The 21,728-nt window shown below is 45.0% G+C and overlaps 1 protein-coding gene across 7 annotated transcripts in view; it reads right to left on the bottom strand.

The window, feature by feature from the left end:
- Window positions 1-21,728, bottom strand: part of LOC143982461 (C4b-binding protein alpha chain-like) — a 505,748-nt gene that overhangs the window by 28,370 nt on the left and 455,650 nt on the right. For all 7 annotated transcript variants that reach the window (XM_077481187.1, XM_077481191.1, XM_077481190.1 and 4 more), the window contains 2 exons: window positions 14,301-14,380; window positions 179-355 (listed from right to left, as the gene is read on the bottom strand). In XM_077481187.1, the coding sequence (XP_077337313.1) occupies window positions 179-355; window positions 14,301-14,380 (257 nt within the window). The remainder of the gene's footprint in view (window positions 1-178; window positions 356-14,300; window positions 14,381-21,728) is intronic.

Here is a 21,728-nt window from a genome sequence, read left to right on the forward strand (position 1 = left end):
GCACCAAAGTTTCTGTGCCTTTATGTTCATGAAATGTAAACTCAGCCTTGGCCATAGTACAACATTTTTAAGGGCTAGAAAAGAATCTGCTATATAACATACTTCTCAATGAATACTCAAGGGTGACTATTTTCAGTAGAGACAAATATAAATATCCAAGAAAGTCAGTATGTCTAACCTTTACATTCTGGTGCTCCAGATGTCCATTTTCCTTCAGCTGTGCAAGATACAACAGCTTCCCCAACAAGTTTTAAATTATCACACTTGTAAGTCACTGAATCCAGGTAAGAATATATTTTCTTTTGAATGCTGTATGATCCATTTACAAGATCCTCAGGTGGTGGGCAGGTCTGTACTGTAATGAAAATTCGGAGTGTTGTATATTTGGTACAAAATGACTTGAAATTGCAAATAAAAATTGCATATTAAAACTGGCAAGACAACCAACTTAAAGCGGAGTTCCATCCACATTATTTACTTTCTACCATGCAGCATGAATGTGCATCCTTAAAATGAATTGGCATTTTTTATTTTATTTTTTGTTTACCTTATCTATGCATATACTGTATGTACGTAATTTCCGGCTTTGCATTGGTTCCTGGGAAATGCGTGTCATCAATCCAGGAAGCAATGGGCATCGTCGGCTGGAGGGGGAGAAGAAGTTTCCATAGCAAAGGGTCGGCAACTTCCTCTGATGCCGCTGTCACTATGGAAACCCAACTTACAAACTATTGTACTCGCTTGCAATGCACTGGGCATGGGCAAGATCGGCAGGTGTATGCTGGGTAGCCAGCATGCACGGAAAGAGAGACACTGCTGCTTCAGGTGCTTCAGGTGCCCATACCGGAGAATGCCCCACTGTGCAGGAACTTCACAAAGTAAGTAAACGATGCTGCATGAATACAAAACTGGGCATAGTTTACAGCATACTGTTTTATTACATTGCACTAGGCATGACTTTTCTAGGGGTATTTTTATCTTAAAACAAAAATTTGGGGCGAAACACTGCTTTAACCAGTTCCCGACTGGCGCATGGCAATGTACGTTGGCAGAATGGCACGGGCAGGCAAACTGGCATACAGGTACGTCCAGTTGAAATTGTCGCCCTGCCAACGCGTGCGCGCCGCTGGTGGCATGCACCGGTCGGGACCCCTGTGAGTCCGGTCGCGGGGATACCCATGATCGTCTCACGGGAGGCTGAATGGGGAGATGCCGATGTAAACAGCATCTCCCCGTTCTGCCTAGCAATAAGTGACACTGATCTCTACTCCCTATGATTGGAGCAGAGATCAGTGTTCACTAACACAAAGCCCAGCCCCCCACAGTTAGTAACACGCCCCTAGGACACACTTAACCCCTACACTGCCACCCCCTGGTTAACCCCTTCACTGCCAATGTCATTTACACAGGGATCAGTGCATTTGTATAGCACTGATTGCTGTATAAATGACAATGGTCCCAAAAATGTGTCAAAAATGTCTGATGTGTCCGCTATAATTTTGCAGTCGCAATAAAAATCGCTGATCGCTGCCATTACTAGTAAAAAAAATTATAATAAAAATGCCATAAAACTATCTCCTATTTTGTAAACGCTATAAATTTTGCGCAAACCAATCATTCGCTTATTGCGATTTTTTTACGTGGAAGAATACGTATCGGCCGAAACTGAGGAAAAAAATGTTTTATATATTTTTGGGGGATATTTATTATAGCAAAAAGTAAAAAAGAATGCGTTTTTTTCAAGATTGTCGCTCTTTTTTTGTTTATAGAACCGCAGGGGTAATCAAATACCACCAAAAGAAATCTCTATTTGTGGGGAAAAAAAGGACGTCAATTTTGTTTGGGAGCCATGTCGCACGACCACGCAATTGTCAGTTGAAGCGACGCAGTGCCGAATCGCAAAAAGTGGTCTGGTCTTAAGCCAGCAAAATGGTCCGGTCTGAAAGTGGTTAATATTCACTAGATGTGATTTTTTTTTATTACATATCATTTTCACTCAACTAAAATTATCTCACCAATCATCTCAGCTAATGCTATAAAGCATTCATTAGTGTTATACAGTGTAAAACCAATATTAATTACTATAGCTGTACTATATTTTATGGGCAAAGGTTAAAAAAAATGTATATGAAAAAAATAACACCCCAGTAAGTGTTAATTTTAACACAACTGGCTTTTTTCTTTAAGCAACAATAATTAGATCATTTTAAAAATCAAATACTGTAAAACTGAGCGCTGCTATGTATTGGTACTTTAAGGGATATATGACCTCTAAAATCAAATTTCTTTTATAAATAGTGAATCACTCACACCTACCACACTCTCATCAACATGTGAATAAACATATATAAATCAAATTTTGGTGCCGGGTTCCACCTTTAAATGTACAATACAGTGTGCTGATACTCAAAAATTCAATATTATCATAAAAGTGTTACAATCTCTGAAGATACCTCTAATATATGCACCACACCAGAAATACACAAATCAGATATTGTATATATGCAAAATCCCAATTGGGACTATAAATGTAAATCAATACGGTGTTCATAAGTGCCACATTAGGTGATAGTCCTTTATTACTGTGCTAAATCTGCTTCATGCAGTTCTCCAATCCTCCACCGGTTGTGTTTTCACCTGAGGGAATCGATCATATACTCTCATTTTATCTATTATCAATTTTGTCCCTCACATGGGGACTGGATGTGCTTCTTCTGGGACTCAACAGCAGGAATGTTTCCTCCTCCTTCTTATAGATCCTTCACTCAGCCATATGTACAGTAAGGCTTGATTTACACTAACACGTTTTTTGATGCATTTTGCAGAAATGCAAGGAAATTTTTTAACATGGGTCCCTATGGAACATGTTCACATCAGTGCATTTTTGTGCCTCTGCGTTTTTGAAAAGGGTCGGGGACTTTTTTTCATGCAAAATGCAGCATTTTGCATGTAATAGAAGTCAATGGACCTGCATCAAAAAGTACCGCTTTTTTTACCGCGGTTTAGCCGCGATTTTGCTGCGTTTTGAGTTTTTTTCTTCATTTTTTTCACTGTATATATCTGGTTGCTAAGCAACCACCGTGAAAAAATAAATAAAAGAATAAAAAAAAAAAACGCAAAACGCGGCAAAATCGAGGTAAAAACGCGTGTCCAAAAACGCGACAAGCACCGCAAAAAGCACTGCAAAAAAGCTCAAAAGCAACATGCATAGATGTGAATAGTGCTTTATCTTTTTAACCACTTGCTTACTGGGCACTTAAACCCCCTCCTACCCAGACCAATTTTCAGCTTTCAGCGCTGACGCACTTTGAATGACAATTGCGCGGCCATACAATACTGTACCCAAATGAAATTTTTATCATTTTTTTCCCACAAATAGAGCTTTCTTTTGGTGGTATTTAATTACAGCTGGGAGTTTTATTTTTTGCTAAACAAACAAAAAAAGATGCAAAAAATAAATAAAAAATCATGTTTAATAGTTTGTTATAAAATTTTGCAAACGGGTCATTTTTCTCCTTCATTGAAATGCGCCGATGAGGCGGACTGGTGGGCACTGATAGGCGGCACTGGTGGGCACTGATAGGCACAGTTAAGGCGACACTAATAGGTACAGATAAGGTGGCACCGACAGGCACAGATAAGGCAGTACTGATGGGCACAGATAAGGCGGCACTGATGGGCAAAGATGGGCACTGATAGGTGGCACGGATGGGTGGCACGGATGGGTGGCACTGATAGGTACCACTGATAGATGGGACTGATGGGCACTGATAGGTGGCACTGATAGGTGGCTCTGATAGGTGGCACTGCTGGGCAGCACTGATGGGCACTGATGGGCACTGGTAGGTGACACTGATGGGCACGGATATGTGGCACTGAGGTGCAGCACCGTTGTTGAGGCAGATTGTGGGCACTGATAGGTGGCACTGATGTATGGCACTGTGGGCACTGATGTATGGCACTGATGTATGGCACTGATGTATGGCACTATGGGCACTGATGGGTGGCACTGCTGGGTGGCACTTTTATTAATAACTGTCTGGTACTGGCAGGGGGCAGGTGGGCACTGATAAGTTGGCCATGATCGGGACTGATGTCCCGATCACGGCCGCCGGTGATCGGCTTTTTTTTGTCACATGATCAGCTGTCATTGGCTGACAGCTGATCACGTGGTAAGGGGTCGGAATCGACCCCTTGCTCGGAACTGTGATCAGGCGAGTCTCACAGACCGCGCTGTAGCCGTCATTCGGCTATAGCGCGCATCTCTAGTGGTTAAAACACACTATTTTAAATAACACACTCCAAATACCACACTCATATTTTAGAAGGTGCTCCCAGTGCACCAGATTTGATAGCGCATATGTGGCACCAACATTTGATTTAAATGCCTGCACACCCTTCAGTCATCTGCACCAGACCCTGGGACCCTAAAGTCAAATTGTGGCATCCGACAACCAGCCTATGGAGCAGGAAAAGCAGGTGGTATGCTGCTAATATCTTCATTCAAGCCGCGTACACACGTAGCCGTCTGTCCGACGGACTTAGTCTGGCGGACTTACCGCCAGACTGTCCGTCGGACTTTCCGAACGGGCTACTTGCCCACACACGGCACTTTTTCAGCCTACTAATGGCATACTAAGTCCGCCGTACTATCCGCCCTACTTTTGAAATGAACGGACTCGCCCACACACGCGGAGGAAAGTCCGCTCATTTCGAGCGCGTCTCCAGGTAGGCGGGGCCCGCGAAGGATACGTCGCTGGCCCCGCCGCCTGGTATGGTCTTAAATGGGAACTCCAACGCCGAAAAAAATCGGCGTGGGGGTTCCCCCAGGTCCACATCAGACCCTTGTCCGAGCACGCTACCCGGCCGGCCAGGAAGGGGGGGGCGAGCGAGCGCCCCCCCTCCTGAGCCGTACAGGGCCACATGCCCTCAACATGGGGGGTGCCTTGGGGAAGGGGGGGCCGTGCGGCCCCCCCACCCCAAAGCACCTTGTCCCCATGTTGATGAGGACAAGGGACTCTTCCCGACAACCCTGGCCGTTGGTTGTTGGGGTCTGCGGACGGGGGGCTTATCAGAATCCGGGAGCCCCCTTTAATAAGAGGGCCCCCGGATACCAGCCCCCCACCCTATGTGAATGAGTATGGGGTACAATGTACCCCTACCCATTCACCTGTAAAATAAAGTACAAAAAAAACAACACACAAGGGTTAAAATAGTTTATTGCACAGCTCCGGGGGTCTTCCGTCTTCGGGGGTCTTCTCGCCAGACTCCTCCGCTATCTTCTTGTAGCTCTTTTACTAGCGGAGGAGCCCGGCATTCTTCTTCGTCGCCGCGGCCTCTTCTTCCGACTTCAGGGGTCGGAGGAAGAAAGCCGGGCTCCTCCGGTAGTAAAAGAGCTACAAGAAGATAGCGGAGGAGTCCGGCGAGAAGACCCCCGAAGACCCCCACCGCCTGTAAAAGAGCTAGAAGAAGGCGCGGTGGCCCGGCAGAAGAACCGAAGAGGGGGACAAGACCCCCGAAGTCGGAAGAAGAGGCCACGGCGACGAAGAAGAAAGCCGGGCTCCTCCGCTAGTAAAAGAGCTACAAGAAGACAGCGGAGGAGTCCGGCGAGAAGACCCCCGAAGACTGAAGACCCCCGGAGCTGTGCAAAAAACTATTTTAACCCTTGTGTGTTGTGTTTTTTTTTGTACATTTTACAGGTGAATGGGTAGGGGTACATTGTACCCCATACTCATTCACATAGGGTGGGGGGCCGGTATCCGGGGGCCCTCTTATTAAAGGGGGCTCCCGGGTTCAGATAAGCCCCCCGTCCGCAGACCCCGACAACCAACGGCCACGGTTGTCGGGAAGAGGCCCTTGTCCTCATCAACATGGGGACAAGGTGCTTTGGGGTGGGGGGGCCGCGCGGCCCCCCCTTCCCCAAGGCACCCCCCATGTTGAGGGCACGCGGCCTGGTACGGCTCAGGAGGAGGGGCGCTCGCTCGCCCCCCCTTTCCTGTCCGGCCGGGTAGCGTGCTCGGACAAGGGTCTGATGTGGACCTGGGGGGACCCCCACGGCGATTTTTTTAGGCGTTGGGGTTCCCCTTTAAGTCCATACCAGGCGGCGGGGCCAGCGGCGTATCCTTCGCGGGCCCCGCCTACCTGGAGACCCGCTCGAAATGAGCGGACTTTTCTCCGGGCGGGAAAAGTCCGTTCATTTCAAAAGTACGGCGGACTGGCACACACACGGCTGGATTGTCCGCCGAAATGCGAGTCCGGGGGGAAGATTGGAGTGTAAAACTACTTTCTAAGTCCGCCGTACTTTCGGGTCAAAAAATTATGCCGGAGGCTACACACGGGGGGATTGTCCGGCGGACTTGAGTTTGCCGAACTTTTCCACCCGCTTGTTTGATCGTGTGTACGCGGCATCAGACATCATAGTGGTTGGACAAGGTTTTCCAACCTGTCCCATTGCCAGCTCCTTTTATGAGCTTTGGCAGACTGTGTCTGTGACCTTGCTTCATCAACCAGTTTACCTAACACAGCCACAAAAATTCACCAATATTTTCCATTTTCCTTTTGATATTAGGAATTATTGGATTAAAAATAACATTTTCAAAATGATTTCTTTACTTTTTAAACTAAAAAAAACAAACAATAAAATTGACTAAGACTTTTATAATTCATCATCAAGAGGTATACCATTACACTATATACCTATTATACTATTACGAGGCCAGCAATATAATTAGGTTCTTAGTTTTCTCTGCAGCCTTTGTTGTCTTATTGGAAATGGGTGGATTTCAGATCAAATTCTGAAAATTCCATCTCCAGCTGGGAAATGGTATAAAAACACAGGGGTTGATTTACTAAAACTGGAGAGTTCAGCTCTGCATAAAAACCAATCAGCTTCCAGTTTTTTTGTCAAAGCTTAACTGAACATGCTAAAGGTAGAACCTGCTTGGTTACCATGCAGAGCTACACCAGATGTTGCACCCTCCAATTTTAGTAAATTAACCCCACTATTTTCTAAGAAAGTCATCTAAAGCTTTTTTTTTTTTTTATCTACACTTCCTATTGACAGCACCAACTATGGAAGGGAGTTCCATATCCTTACTGATCTAACAGTACGCAGTTTAAGATTGAACCAGCTCTCATCCAACTTCATTGGCCGTGGGTCTTCTTTAGAGACCTTAGATTAAATAGTTTCCTCACAATGCTAGAGTTATCATTTAAAGAGTTGCATGTTGCAATCAAATACCCTCTTAAGCACCTCTTCTCCAGGGAGAAAAAGTTTAATGTTTGTAGTTGTTTTCATAAGTAAGGTCCTCCAGTCCCCTTATTAGCTTTATTGTCCTTCTCTGGACATCTTTCCTGAAGGTTGGTGACCAAAACTGGACTGTGTACCCAAGGTGTGGCTGAACCAGAGTTTTTTTATGTGGTAGCTTTATCTCTATAGTAAATTACCTTTCAATGCATGCTACTAGTCTTGCTTGCTGCAGCTCAACATTATATGTTAATGCTGAGTCTCTGACCTACTAGGATTCCTTGATCCTTTTTCAATGTAAGGATGTGCCTGTTGAGGCAACCACAGACTCTACCTGCCATGGCTTATAGGAGACAATAGTGGAAATGAAGAGGAAAAGGAGTAATAAAACAGAAATAGAAATAAGGGGAAGAACTACTTGTGAAAACAAGGTGCCCCACTCAGGGCGGACTGACCAGTCGGTCACTCGGACGCCGCCCGAGGGCCCGCGGACATTAGGGGCCCAGACTCGGCATATGAGAGGCCACTTGCAGCGGCTGAATTACATGCCGTGATGCAGATGCTAACTGTGCGCTGATCCCAGCCGGCCGCTCCTTCCCCCCCCGTCCATCCCAGGCCAGGTGCTTGTACTGTATGCGTCGTGACATCACCTGGGACGGACGAGAAGAGTGGAGGGGCCGGCGCGGAGCAGCGAACCATTAGAAGTGACTCAGTGAATGAAGCCGAGACACCAGGGCTGCCACACATGATGTGGGGGGGGGGGTACAGACAGATGTATGGGCCCCCATCCCACAGTGTCCTCCTGGCTGTGTGCATGTCCCCCTGTGCTGTGTAAGTGTCCTGTGTGCATGTCCTCCTGTGCTGTGTGCATGTCCTCCTGTGCTGTGTGCATGTCCCCCTGTGCTGTGTGCGTGTCCCCCTGTGTGCGTGTCCCCCTGTGCCGTGTGTGTCCCCCTGTGTGCGTGTCCCCCTGTGCTGTGTGTGTCCCCCTGTGTGCATGTCCCCCTGTGCTGTGTGAGTGTCCCCCTGTGTGCATGTCCCCCTGTGCTGTGTGTGAGTCCCCCGTGTGCATGTCCTCCGTGTGCTGTGTACATGTCCCCCGTGTGCATGCCCCCCTGTGCTGTGTGCATGTGTCCCCTTGTGTGCATGTGTCCCCCTGTGTGCATGTGTCCCTCCTGTGTGTATGTGTCCCTCCTGTGTGCATGTCCCTCCTGTGCTGTGTGCGTGTCCCCCTGTGTGCATGTGTCCTCCTGTGTGCGTGTCTCCCTGTGTGCATGTCCTCCTGTGCTGTGTGAGTGTCCCCCTGTGTGCGTGTCCCCCTGTGCTGTGTGAGTCCCCCGTGTGCATGTCCCCTGTGTGCTGTGTGCATGTCCCCCGTGTGCATGCCCCCCTGTGCTGTGTGCATGCCCCCCTGTGCTGTGTGCATGTGTCCCTCCTGTGTGCATGTCCCTCCTGTGTGCATGTCCCCCTGTGTGCATGTCCCCCTGTGCTGTGTAAGTGTCCTGTGTGCATGTCCCCCTGTGCTGTGTAAGTGTCCTGTGTGCATGTCCCCCTGTGCTGTGTAAGTGTCCTGTGTGCATGCCCCCCTGTGTGCATGTCCCCCTGTGCTGTGTAAGTGTCCTGTGTGTGTGTCCCCCTGTGCTGTGTGCGTGTCCCCCTGTGCTGTGCGTGTCCCCCTGTGCTGTGCGTGTCCCTATGTGATATGTGTGTCCCCCTGTGCTGTGTGTGTCCCCCTGTGTGCATGTCCCCCTGTGCGGTGTGAATGTCCCCCTGTGCTGTGTGCGTGTCCCCCTGTGTGCATGTGTCCTCCTGTGTGCGTGTCTCCCTGTGTGCATGTCCTCCTGTGCTGTGTGAGTGTCCCCCTGTATGCGTGTCCTCCTGTGCTGTGCGAGTGTCCCTCTGTGTGCGTGTCCTCCTGTGTGCATGTCCTCCTGTGTGCGCATTATCCCTCCAGTGTCCCACTGTGAGTGTGCATTCTCCCTCCAGTGTCCCCCATGTGTGCGTTCTCCTTCCAGTGTCCCTCTGTGTGTGTGTGCTCTCCCTTCAGTGTCCCTGTGTGTGTGCTCTCCCTTCAGTGTCCCCATGTGTGTGTGCTCTCCCTCCAGTGTACCCCTGTGTGTGCTCTCCCTCCAGTGTACCCCTGTGTGTGCTCTCCCTCCCCCTGTGTGCATGTCCCCCTGTGCTGTGTGCGTGTCCCCCTGTATGCGCATCCTGCATGTGTCCCCCTGTGTGCATGTGTCCCCCTGTGTGCGTGTCCCACTGTGTGCGCATTCTCTCTCCAGTGTCCCCCTGTGTGTGCCTTCTCCCTCCAGTGTCCCCCTGTGTGTGTAGCATTCTCCCTCCAGTGTCCCCCGTGTGTGCGTTATCCCTCCAGTGCCCCCCTTTGTGTGTGCGTTCTCCCTCCAGTGTCCACCTGTGTGTGTGTGCGTTCTCCCTCCAGTGTCCCCCTCTGTGTGTGCCTCCAGTGTCCCCCTGTGTGTGTGCGTTCTCCCTCCAGTGTCCCCCTGTGTGTGTGCGTTCTCCCTCTAGTGTCCCCCTGTGTGTGCGTTCTCCCTCCAGTGTCCCCCTGTGTGTGTGCCTTCTCCCTCCAGTGTCCCCCTGTGTGTGTGCCTTCTCCCTCCAGTGTCCCCCTGTGTGTGTGTGCGTTCTCCCTCCAGTTTCCCCCTGTGTGTGCGTTCTCCCTCCAGTGCCCCCGTGTGTGCGTTCTCCCTCCAGTGTCCCCATGTGTGTGTGTGTGTGCATTCTCCCTCCAGTGTCCCCGTGTGTGTGTGCATTCTCCCTCCAGTGTCCCCCTGTGTGTGTGCCTTCTCCCTCCAGTGTCACCCTGTGTGTGTGCCTTCTCTCTGCAGTGTCCCCCTGTGTGTGTGCCTTCTCCCTCCAGTGTCCCCCTGTGTGTGTGCCTTCTTTCTCCAGTGTCCCCCTGTGTGTGTGCCTTCTCCCTCCAGTGCCCCCATGTGTGTGTGTGTGTGTGTGCGTTCTCCGTACAGTGTCTCCATGTGTGTGTGTGCGTTCTCCCTCAAGTGCCCCCCCATGTGTGTGTGTGCGTTCTCCCTCCAGTGCCCCCCCCTGTGTGTGTGTGCGCGTTCTCCCTCCAGTGCCCCCCCCCCTGTGTGTGTGCGCGCATTTTCCCTCCAGTGTCCCTCCTGTGTGTGTGTGTGCGCGTTCTCCCTCCAGTGTCGCTCCTGTGTGTGTGTGTGCGCGTTCTCCTTCCAGTGTCCCCCCCCCCCGTGTGTGTGTGTGCGTTCTCCCTCCAGTGTCCCCCCCTGCGTGTGTGTGTTCTCCCTCCAGTGTCCCCCCCTGTGTGTGTGTGCGTTCTCCCTCCAGTGTCCCCCCCTGTGTGTGTGTGTGCATTCTCCTTCCAGTGTCCCTGTGTGTGTGTGTGTGCGTTCTCCCTCTGGTGTTCCCGTGTGTGCGTTCTTCCTCTAGTGTCCCCCTGTGTGTATGTTCTCTCTCCAGTGTCTCCCTGTGCAGGTTTGGCTTGAGTGTGGAGACCAAGGGGCCCCCATGATCTTCTATTGCCTGGGGGCCCCATGAGTTGTCAGTCCACCCCTGGCCCCACCATGACTCAAAAACCTAAACTGTATTCTAACATTTGAGAGAAATTTTTGAAGGATAACAATGCGGTTAATTACTGTGCCCTGATTCCAGCTGTTGTCATCTTCTAGTAACTTTCCTATGCTTATTGTGTGTTTTACCTCAACTATATTTGAAGGGAGTTGTGAACATCAGTCATGCAGAATAACCACCACTAAGAAAGTGGTATAATGTTTTTTTTTTAATCTGGAAGTCTGGAAGAGTAGAGTGGTGCAGTATTATTATGTCAGGACTGTTTTTTGTTTTTTTAACTGTTGGAAAGTTTTGACTTTTTAAACAAAGCTAACTTAATTTACTTAATTGTATTGGGTAACACAGGAGTTTCCAATCAGACATGGGCAGCTAAATGTACAAATCAATGACAGGATGACAAACTGTCCGCATATAACTGCACATTGAGCAGGTTAGGGACAGATGAGCACCCATGGACAGATATCCAGGGCAGCTCATTTGTCCCGATCTGCATGCAACCACTTGATGTGTGGTTGAATGATGACATTTAATCAATCAATGACAGCCATGGTGCCTGTCATTGTCTATTTACAATTTTGTGTATCTTTGTTTTTTGGTGTTTCTCAAGTACACATAATTTTTAGACTTGAAATAACAGTAAAATCTGTTTCTTGGAGTACAGTAAGTGGTGCAGGCTTTTAATCAGAATTCCTGGGTTATATGAAGCTACCTTTAACTGATTGGACACTTGCAAAAGAGGAGAAGGCTGCAGTGTCCCCTACTATACTCCATGTAATGAATTTTCCTGTTTTTTCCTGACATTGTGCACTGCAGAACATTTGATTTTTAATCATTACAATTAGGACATCCAAAAACAGTCCAACTGAGGGGTGGGTATTACAGCAAACAACTCAAACAGGTCCACATAACAAAAGGGTCAAGAAAGGCTTGAGAGTCTCAGAGCAGCTTGTAGCATCTTATGCCTGAAACTAGCATCAGTGGAGGACTGATCATCCACCTAGTAAAACTTAAAGAGAAGTGCCACCTGCAAAAAAAATATTAAAAGTTAGCAGCTACAAATACTGCAGCTGCTGACTTTTAATAAATGGACACTTACCTGTTCCAGGGTCCAGTGATGTCGGCAGCAGATGACAAGCAATCGCTCGTCTCTCGGCTGCCCCCGCCACCATCCTCTGTCAGGGAATTGGGAAGTGAAGCGCTGCGACTTCACTGCCCGGTTCCCTACTGCACATGAGTGAGTCGAGCAGCGCAATGAGACTGGTCCACGCTGTGTCCTGGGAACTGTGTGTGCAGATACCTGTATTATACAGGTATCTGCACCCCCCTCCCCCCTGAAAGGTTCCAGTTGTGGCACCGGAGGGGGGGAGGGTTCCGATAAGCGGAAGTTCCAATTGAGGGTGGAACTCCGCTTTAACAACATGTAAACAAAGGCCCAAGGTGGCAGTCTTGCAAATCTGAGAAACAGATGCCTGATGCTGAAAAGCCAATAAAGTACTAACAGATCTGGTAGAGTGTGCCTTAAGAGGGAAAGGAGGAAACCTAGGTTTCAAACTGTAGGCTCTAATGATACCTTGTGAAACTTAAAGAAATGGAGTGAGAAGCACTGTTAAGCCCCGTACACACGAGAGGACTTATGTCCGACAGACTTCCGAAGGAGTTCCTTCGGAGTTCTGCCGGAGTTCCGACGGAGTTCTGACTGACTTTTCGGCGGAGCGGACTTGGCCACACACAATCACACTAAACTCCGACGGATTCGAACGTGATGACGTACGACTGGATTCGAATACGGAAGTTCATAGCCAGTAGCCAATAGCTGCCCTAGCGTCGGTTTTAGTCCGTCGGAATAGCACACACACGAGCGGAGTTTTCGAAGGGACCCGGGTCCGGCGGAGTTCCGTCGGGAAAATTTGAAGCATGTTCCATATTCTAAAGTCCTTCGGACTTTGGCGAGTCAAAAGTCCGTTGCAGCCCACACACGATCGAATAGTCTGACGGACTCAGTCCGTCGGACTTTGGACGTTGAAAAGTCCGCTCGTGTGTACGCGGCTTAACCCCTGTGAGAACCCTCAGGATGTACAAAGATTGAAATCGAAAATAATCCAGCCTTTGGATTTATTCACAGCCTCTCATCTGTTTTAGAATTCAGTTGGGTCACATTTTTTTTCATATAGTAAACTATTCTCAACTTGTTCTATGCTAAAACTCACATTTGATAAATTTTTTACCTTTCCAAAATACTGCACAGTTTAAACTAATTCATGCATTGCCTGTGATGATTGGACTGTAAAGGTCATTCAAAAGGTTTTCCTTTGTTTGCAGTAAAAAAGGAAGGAAGAAATAAAGTGGAACTATAGGCAAAAAAAAAAAAATCATAAATTGTGCAATGTGTCAATAACAAAGCTGTTTTTGTTTTTCTGAGTTTCCCTTGTTTTATTACCTGTATATGTTGCTTGTACAGCCATTATTTTTCACTTCCTTTTAACATACCAAGCATTCCAGAGAAATTGAAAGGCTTACAATAGTTGGTTTTTATTCATTTTTTATTCAAATTTAGCTGGAGCTAGGCTGTAATTTTTCCGTTACTTAAAGTTGATTTAAATTGATATGCCCATCTAAGACTACACTGTCTAAAGGGTGTTAATTCCGCTGTGCAATTTCACTGCAGAACAGTGTTAGAAACTTATAGAAAGTGGACAAATAACTGTTCTAATGGCAGCATCAACAGGTAACAAAGCTATGTTGTTGGGACTGCTGTGCTATTTCTGGGTAAAGACTGCATTATATTTGTGCTCTTTTACTTTGTCCATTGTTCCATTTTAATGTCCAACTTCATAAAAGTGATAGGTTAAAACTTTTGTCAGGTTATTATTGCTATTCCACATTAGGGGATTTGTTTCTCACTTCCTGTCCCAGTAATAATGGGTGTCAGGGTTTACCAATTATTTCACCAACTGTTATAAACAAGCCCCATGTTGCTCTCCACACTTAAAAAAAAAATCTAAATGCATTGGTTAGTTAAAACTGAGGCAGGTAAGAGGGATATGACAAATCTTTAAATTGTGACTCTACCATTGGGAGAACACTATTTAATCGAAGGTCTCTAAAAAAGAAACGTATCCACAAAATGAAGTTGAATGAGAAGTGGATCAATCTTAAACCACGTAAGGGGTTCTTTACTGTTAAGGCAGTAAGGATGTGGAGCTCCCTTTTTGCAGTTGGTGGTGTCAGCAGGGAGTGTAGACAAATTCAAAAACCTTTTAGACGCGTTTCTTTGTGAACACATTTGTACAGGGATATGGAAAATATTAATGACATAAATGCGCATACACACACACACGTAACGATGAGCAGGATAGACTGGTGATTTTATTCAACCTTACCAACTATGCAACTATGTAAGTAGTTTCTCATCCTTTTTAAGGTGTAAATGTTTAAATGATTCCTACTAACATAAAACATTATATGTTGACTTAATAAAAGTTTTTACCTTCACATTTTGGGACAGGATCACTCCACTTTTTGGTACCCAAGCATTTTCTGCAATTGCTTTCCGACACCATATTGTACCTAGAAAATGTTACAATTGGGATTTCAATGTTACCAATAAACATCTTAATTTGTGCCAATATAATGACATATGTTCCTTATGACAACTTGAATTTGGTGGTGTTAGATTAAGGGCCTGCCAAAAGCAAATGTTTTCTCAGAGGTCCTACATTGTACATTAAAATTATAGTAGCAGTTATGGTGGTATTGAGCCCCCGGTACACAGGATACCACTATAGCAAACAAGGGCAGGAGGGGTACGAAGTTTATATATGGCCCCAGTCTGAGGGCGTACTCTGGACCAGCACTTGATTATTGTCTTATGTATTGTGCAGACAGAACAAGACAAGAACACTGTCTATCATATATATGACATATGCCTTGGCTGTTATAAATTAATACAATTTGACTTTATAAATGTACTCTCCTCTGTAAGGTTTTTGTCTGCCTGGCACGTGAAATGATGCCTGTTTGGTGGCCTATACACCTATACCTTCCATCCAGTGAATGCAACAATTGTACTTGGACTTTGTAGAAATGATAAATTCTAAATTCATAATACAATAATAGGAATTATATTATATTATAATATTAATTACAAGCTTGCTAAATATAAAATTGTATGATTAATCATGATTAATATAAAGTAAGCGTGCGTGTGGAACTCAACGACTTGATCAGGAAATTGTAAGCTGAGCTGTAGCTAGCCCATACTGCCCTCCCAGGAAAAAGCTGCTGTTGGAGAGGACTCAGGTGGGCGACCTGTGGGGAGGAATGCTGAGACCCGGGTTTTAAGGAGAAGTTGACTGAGGAGAGATGTCTGTCAAAGATCTGTCTGGTATCACTGGAAGGTTTCACTTGAAAGATTGGAAGGAGGCCATTATCTGTCCTTGGGCCTTGTGAGGGGGCCTTGTGCTCTAGCTATCCCTCTGGTGCCTTATAGTTGGCTGTGGGTCTGTTAAAGGGAACACCAGCTGGTGCCTTGAATAGCTTTGTCTAGATAATCACTGACATGATGGGACTCTGCTCTTGTGGTTCTAATTACTACTTAAGTCTATTTTTTTTACAAGCCAGGACATTATAGCTTGCTCAGAAAAGAATACCAAGTTCTCAAGTTGTACATAGTTCTTATTTTGGAGTATCACACCACCTCTTATTAACCTGAATTGTCCAAAAAACAAAACAAAAAACAAACAAAAAACAAGACCCCCTACGCTGGTCATTGAAGAAAGGTGTAAATGCACCTGGGTGCTTGGCTGTAAGGAAGACCTGGACAGTAATACTGCGGTTCCAACTGTAGTAGCGCTATATATATATATATATATATACTGTATGTATGTACAGTATGTGTGTGTATGTACACTATCTCGCAGAAGTGAGTACACCCCTCACATTTTTGTAAATATTTTATTATTAACACTCAAGAAATGACACTTTGCTACAATGTAATTTAGTTAGTGTGCAGCTAGTATAACAGTGTAAATTTGCTGTCTCCTCAAAATAACTCAACACGCAGCCATTAATGTCTAAACCGCTGGCAACAAAAGTAAATGAAAAATGTACAAATTGGGCCCAATTAACCATTTTTCCTCCCCGGTGTCATGTAACTCATTAGTGTTACAAGGTCTAAGGTGTGGAATGTTGAGCAGGTGTGTTACATTTGGTGTTATCGCTCTCACTCTCTCACACTGGTCACTAGAAGTTCAACATGGCAAAGAACTCTCTGAGGATCTGAAAAAAATAATTGTTGCTCTACATAAAGATGGCCTAGGTTATAAGAAGATTGCCAAGACCCTGAAACAGAGCTTCAGCGCGGTGGCCAAGACCTTACAGCAGTTTAACAGGACAAGTTCCACTGAGAAGAGGCCTCACCATGGTCAACCAAAGAAGTTGAGTGCATGTGCTCAGCATTATATCCTGAGGTTGTCTTTTGGAAATAGACGTATGAGTGCTATCAGCATTGCTGCAGAGGTTGAAGGGGTGGGGGGTCAGCCTGTCAGTGCTCAGACCATACGCTGCACATTGTAAATATTCACAGAAAGCCTGCTGAATTCAAGCAGACTAAGGACATGGATTACTGAAACCATGTCCTGTGGTCTGATGAGACCAATATAAACTTATTAGGTTCAGATGGTGTCAAGCTTGTGTGGTGGCGACCAGGGGGGTGTACAAAGATAAGCATGTCTTGCCTCAAGCATGGTGGTGGAACTAAATCAAGGTGAGTAGAAAATTCTGGACAGCTGCACTCCAAATGAAACTTCTTGTGCCTTTATTAGAACATCAGAATCACACTGTACATGTCACAGCAAAGTAATACAGAACCAAAAACACTGACAGGTTTCACACTAAACGTAGTGCTTACTCATAGCTATGGTAGGCACGAGAAGTTTCATTTGGAGTGTGGCTGTCCAGAATTTTCTACTCACCCTCATTTGCTATATGCATTAGCCAGCACCTGGGGCTCTTCATTTCTTGAAGAAAAAACCTTTTTGTTTTAGCAGACCTACCTGGAGCGGTGGTAACCCCATCTCTTTATATGGTGGTGGAAGTGTCAGTGTCTGGGCTGCAGGAATGCTTCCGACACTGGGAAGCTACAGTTTATTGAGGGAACCATGAATGCCAACATGTACTGTGACATACTGAAGCTGAGCATGATCCCCTCCCTTCGTATTCCAACATGATAACGACCCCAAACACAAATCCAAGACGACCACTGCCTTGCTGAAGAAGCTGAGGGTAAAAGTTGATAGACTGGCCAAGCATGCCTCTAGACCTAAAACCTATTGAACATCTGTGGGGCATCCTCAAACCGAAGGTGGAGGAGTGCAAGGTCTCTAACATCCACCAGCTCTATGATGTCATCATGGAGGAGTGGAAGAGAACTCTAGTGGCAACCTGTGAATCTTTGGTGAACTCAGTGCGCAAGAGGTTTAAGGCAGTGCTGGAAAATAATTGTGGCCACACAAAATATTGACACTTTGGGCCCAATTTGGACATTTTCACTTAGGGGTGTACTTACTTTTGTTGCCAGCGGTTTAGACTTTAATGGCTGTGTGAGTTATTTTGAGGGGATAGCAAATTTACACTGTTATACAAGCTGTATACTCACTGATTTACATTGTAGCTAAGTTTAATTTCTTCAGTGTTGTCATATGAAAAGATATAATATATTTACAAAAATGTGAGGGGTATACTCACTTTTGTGAGATACTATATATATATATATATATATATATATATATATATATAGGGCCACCAGTTTGAGACCCCTGTAGTAGTATCTCTGTGTAGTATCTGTGCACTTTTAACAGATTATACCATATAATAAGTTGTAACTGAATAGGTTCTTAAAGTGGAACTTTAAGAAGAAAATTAAATCCTGCTAGATCACTTCCAGCTGGCCCCTTTTGCAGGTGTAACTATGTATAATATAAAACATAAGTCCCTATACTGTTTACAAATCCAATAACACACTGTTCTGCATGTGTTCAGTTTCTCTCTATTTTTAGGCATTTTTAGGCACTGCCAAGTCTGTAGAGGTCAATCTGCTGACATCCTTAAAGCGGAATTATACCCTCCTAGCCTTTACAGCCAAGAAAGCTGCTTCTGTTTGAACTGAAACTGCCATGGTGCTGCACATGTGGTCAGTTAGGTCACCTGCCATTTGATGGTTTGACAGTTTGGTTGAAGACACAATCAAATCAAACTGTTTGTTGAAACTGACTGGTAAATTGATGGGTTTAGTTCCAATTTATGATTTACAGCTGGAGCTTTAGGCTTCAGAAAAATAGCAGCCTCCAGCAAGAAGAAAAGGTAGCACTGCTGGAGGCAATTTACAGCACACACTAATATTGGTAGCATAATTATTAATGTAGAATGCATGTTCCTTGCTAAAGAACATTATTTTTTATCACGTTATTATGGGTAAAAATCCACTTTAAGGACACAGCATGGTGACCTTTGACTTATTAAGTCACGTTTCAGCACAAGGACAGATTTTAAATTTCATCTTTAATTCCCATCTTTCAAAAGATAGTTTAGGCAAGCATTGATCTTCAATATAAGAGAGGCTGTACTACCCTCTCCAAAAAAGTGCTGATCCTGATTCCTGTGACCAACTTCCACCAGTTGGAACTCACGGTGGCTCCTGAGCAGCGCTCCCGTACAGTTTAGTCGACAAGTCATCAAGGACACCGGTATATGTGAGTGCAACATATTTTATTTATTCTGGCAGGATTTTAAAGAAAAGGCGTATTGCACTACATTATTTATTCTTGCTTCCTTTTAAGTGAACCTCAGGACTGTTACTACCAGAGAATAATGTGAGGTGGAATAAGATTAACTACTTGACCATTCCAGGAGGATTACGTGGAGCACCATACAATTAGAAAAAGCAGGAGCCATTCTTAGGTTGAAGTCTAGATTATTACAAACTATAACACATTTCAATTGACTTTTGAATCAATTTTAATTATTTATTGAATGCAGCATGAGCACTTTATTTTGGTTTACATTAAGTTGGTTTGTACACTGAAATATTCCTGGAGAGGATACTTCTTTTTTCTGTGTATTTGTTTTAGGCACATTCTAGGAGTCTAATGGATTTGTCCAGAACACATTCATTTATAACTTAACTTCTTTCCGCCCAGCCTATAGCAGAGTGATGGCTGGGCAGGCCTTTCATCCTTCTGGGTGGACATCATATGATATATACTCCCAGTCTCGCAGCTCATGCATGTCCCAATCACAGCTGAACACAACTGTAAACAAAGACCTGTAACTTACGGTTATCAGCTTCTTCTTCTCCTCAAATGATCCTGTGTGAGGAGAAGAATCTGGGAACAGTAAGTTACAGATTTAACCCCTTGTGTACTGTACCCATCACTACCCTGATTGCCCCAGAATAAAGAATACCTGTAACTGCAGCCATCAGGTCAGCCTATCAATGTGTCCGTCACCGCAGCCTTCAGTGCAGACTATCTGCTGCAGGGACCAATACTTTGGCTGTGCTGACTCTGCCTGCTGCCTTTACTGACCGAGGACTTTTTATGGGCCATGTTCCTGCCTGCTGTCTATATATCAGCCTGTTTTCTGTACTGACCCTGGCCTGTTTATGGACCATATTCCTGCCTGCTGCCTGGATTATTCCTTTGGCTGTTGCTGACCACATCCAGGCCTGCTTCCTGGACCAATGCTCTCTTCTGCGGAGAACTAAAATCAAAGGTAATCTTGTGTTTACTCTTTGTTTAGCTAGGCTGTGAAAAGTGTCACCCGGGGTAATACCATAGTCAGGAAGAGAACCAGAATGCATTTTTAAGCATAAATCAGGATATGTCCATGCTGTGTGTTACAAATAACTTATAAATTGACAACTTTGTGCAACTGTGTGTTTTTTTATTTTGTTTGGACATTTTCCAAAAACTTCCAAAAAAATAACATGCTCAAAAGACTCATTGTGCTTCACAGAATATACATTGGGGAGTTTGCTTTTCAAAATGTGGTCTTTTGTGGGTGTTTTCATTTGTCATGGTGCTCCAGGGCCTTCAAAAGTGTGATAGGTAGTGAGGAAATTGGATGGGTAATTTATGTCCCTAGAACACCTGAAGATCCTCCTTGGATGATTGTATTTCCTTACTCAGGAGGAGTAGCAAAATGTGTTTTGGGTTGTAGTTACAAATATGCCTATTCTGTGTGTGAGAAACAATTGGTTAACTATTTAATTTTGTCATTTTCCAAAGAATTGTGGGAAAAAAATTACAACTTCAAAACACTCACCGTGCCCCTTACTAAATACCTTGGACTGTCTACTTTCCAAAAAGTGGTAGTTTGGGGGGTATTTGTACTGCACTGGCATTTTAGGGCCTCAAGAAATGAGGCAGTCAGTATTAAATGCTTACAGGGTATATGCAGTGCCTTGAAAAAGTATTCAAACCCCTTAAAATTGTCCACATTTTGTCATGTCACAACCAAAAAGGTAAATGGTGGTGGCAGTATCATGTCGTGGGGATGCTTTTCTTCTGTAGGGACAGGAAAGCTGGTCAGAATTGATGGGAAGATGGATGGAGCCAAATACAGGGCAATCTTAGAAGAAAACCTGTAATGCCCCATACACACACACGAGCAGATTTTCCGTCGGAAAAAACTTGGATGGTTTTTCCAACGGAATTCCGTCCAAGCTTGGCTTGCATACACACAATCACACAGAAGTTCTCTGAACTTTTGACCCTCAAGAACGCAGTGACGTACAACACTACGACAAGCTGAGAAAATGAAGTTCAATGCTTCAGAGCATGCGTCAAATTGTTTCTGAGCATGCATAGAAATTTTGCATGTCGGAATTGGTACAGACGATCATCATTTCCGATCTGAACTTTTTCCAACCGAAAAATTGAGAACCTGCTCTCAATATTTTGCTGGCGGGAATTCCGCCAGCAAAAGTCCGATGGAGCATACACATGGTCGGAATTTCCGACCAAAAGCTCACTTCGCTTTTTGCTGGCGGAATTTCTGATTGTGTATATGGGGCATTAGAGTCGGCAAAAGGCTTGATCTATATCTGATAAGGGTTCCTTACACTGTGCTTCATCAGACTTGAATCCAGTGTAATCCAGAAAGTGTACAGTATTTCCCTTCTAAATTGTGGAACAAGTGGCGCTAAATATAATGCCAATTCACACAAATAATCACGTACTGCAAACCAACAACTCACTCTGCACACAGAGACTAATATCTAATATATTATAATCACACATAAGTGAAAAAACCTATACCAAAATCAATAATCATACATTGTGATGAAACAACTTTATATAAATATATAAAAATACAGAGTTGTATAATAGCTGGGGTGGAGAGGTTCATTTTTAATCCTTGGAAACTGCACTATTGGAGGCACTTTCTGTTTTTTACATGTATTTTTAAAACTACCGGCAGCTAATGTGGGTTACACTGGATTCAAGTCTGAAGTAGCACAGTGGAAGGAACCCTTATCAGATATAGACCATTGCTTGTTTTTTGAGAGTCCAACAGAAGTTACCAAGGACCAGTGAGGATTTCCTGAAGGGAGAGAGCAAGGCGTGTTTGACCCCTAGCAGGGTCGTTTAAGGAGGTGAGCAAGCATTGCATGTGGTGGCAAGAACACTATGCATATGGAGTTTGAAGCAAAGAAACACTTCACATCTCCGCATGTCAGCAGAAGAAATTATCACTTTATTTATTAATACTGGACTTTTAAAAAATATTCTAAAGTGGTGTTGCGCTCCTAACGTGAAAATGTCAATAACTAATGTGATGCAATAAATAAATATAAAATGTGAAAAAAAAAAAATCTATTCAAATGTAAAGTGAATAGTGCTACCATATAAAGTGC

The sequence above is a fragment of the Lithobates pipiens genome, unplaced genomic scaffold (genome assembly GCF_037356315.1).
Source record: "Lithobates pipiens isolate NorthernLeopardFrog02 unplaced genomic scaffold, aLitPip1_a1.2 Scaffold_16, whole genome shotgun sequence".
Classification (NCBI taxonomy): domain Eukaryota; kingdom Metazoa; phylum Chordata; class Amphibia; order Anura; family Ranidae; genus Lithobates; species Lithobates pipiens.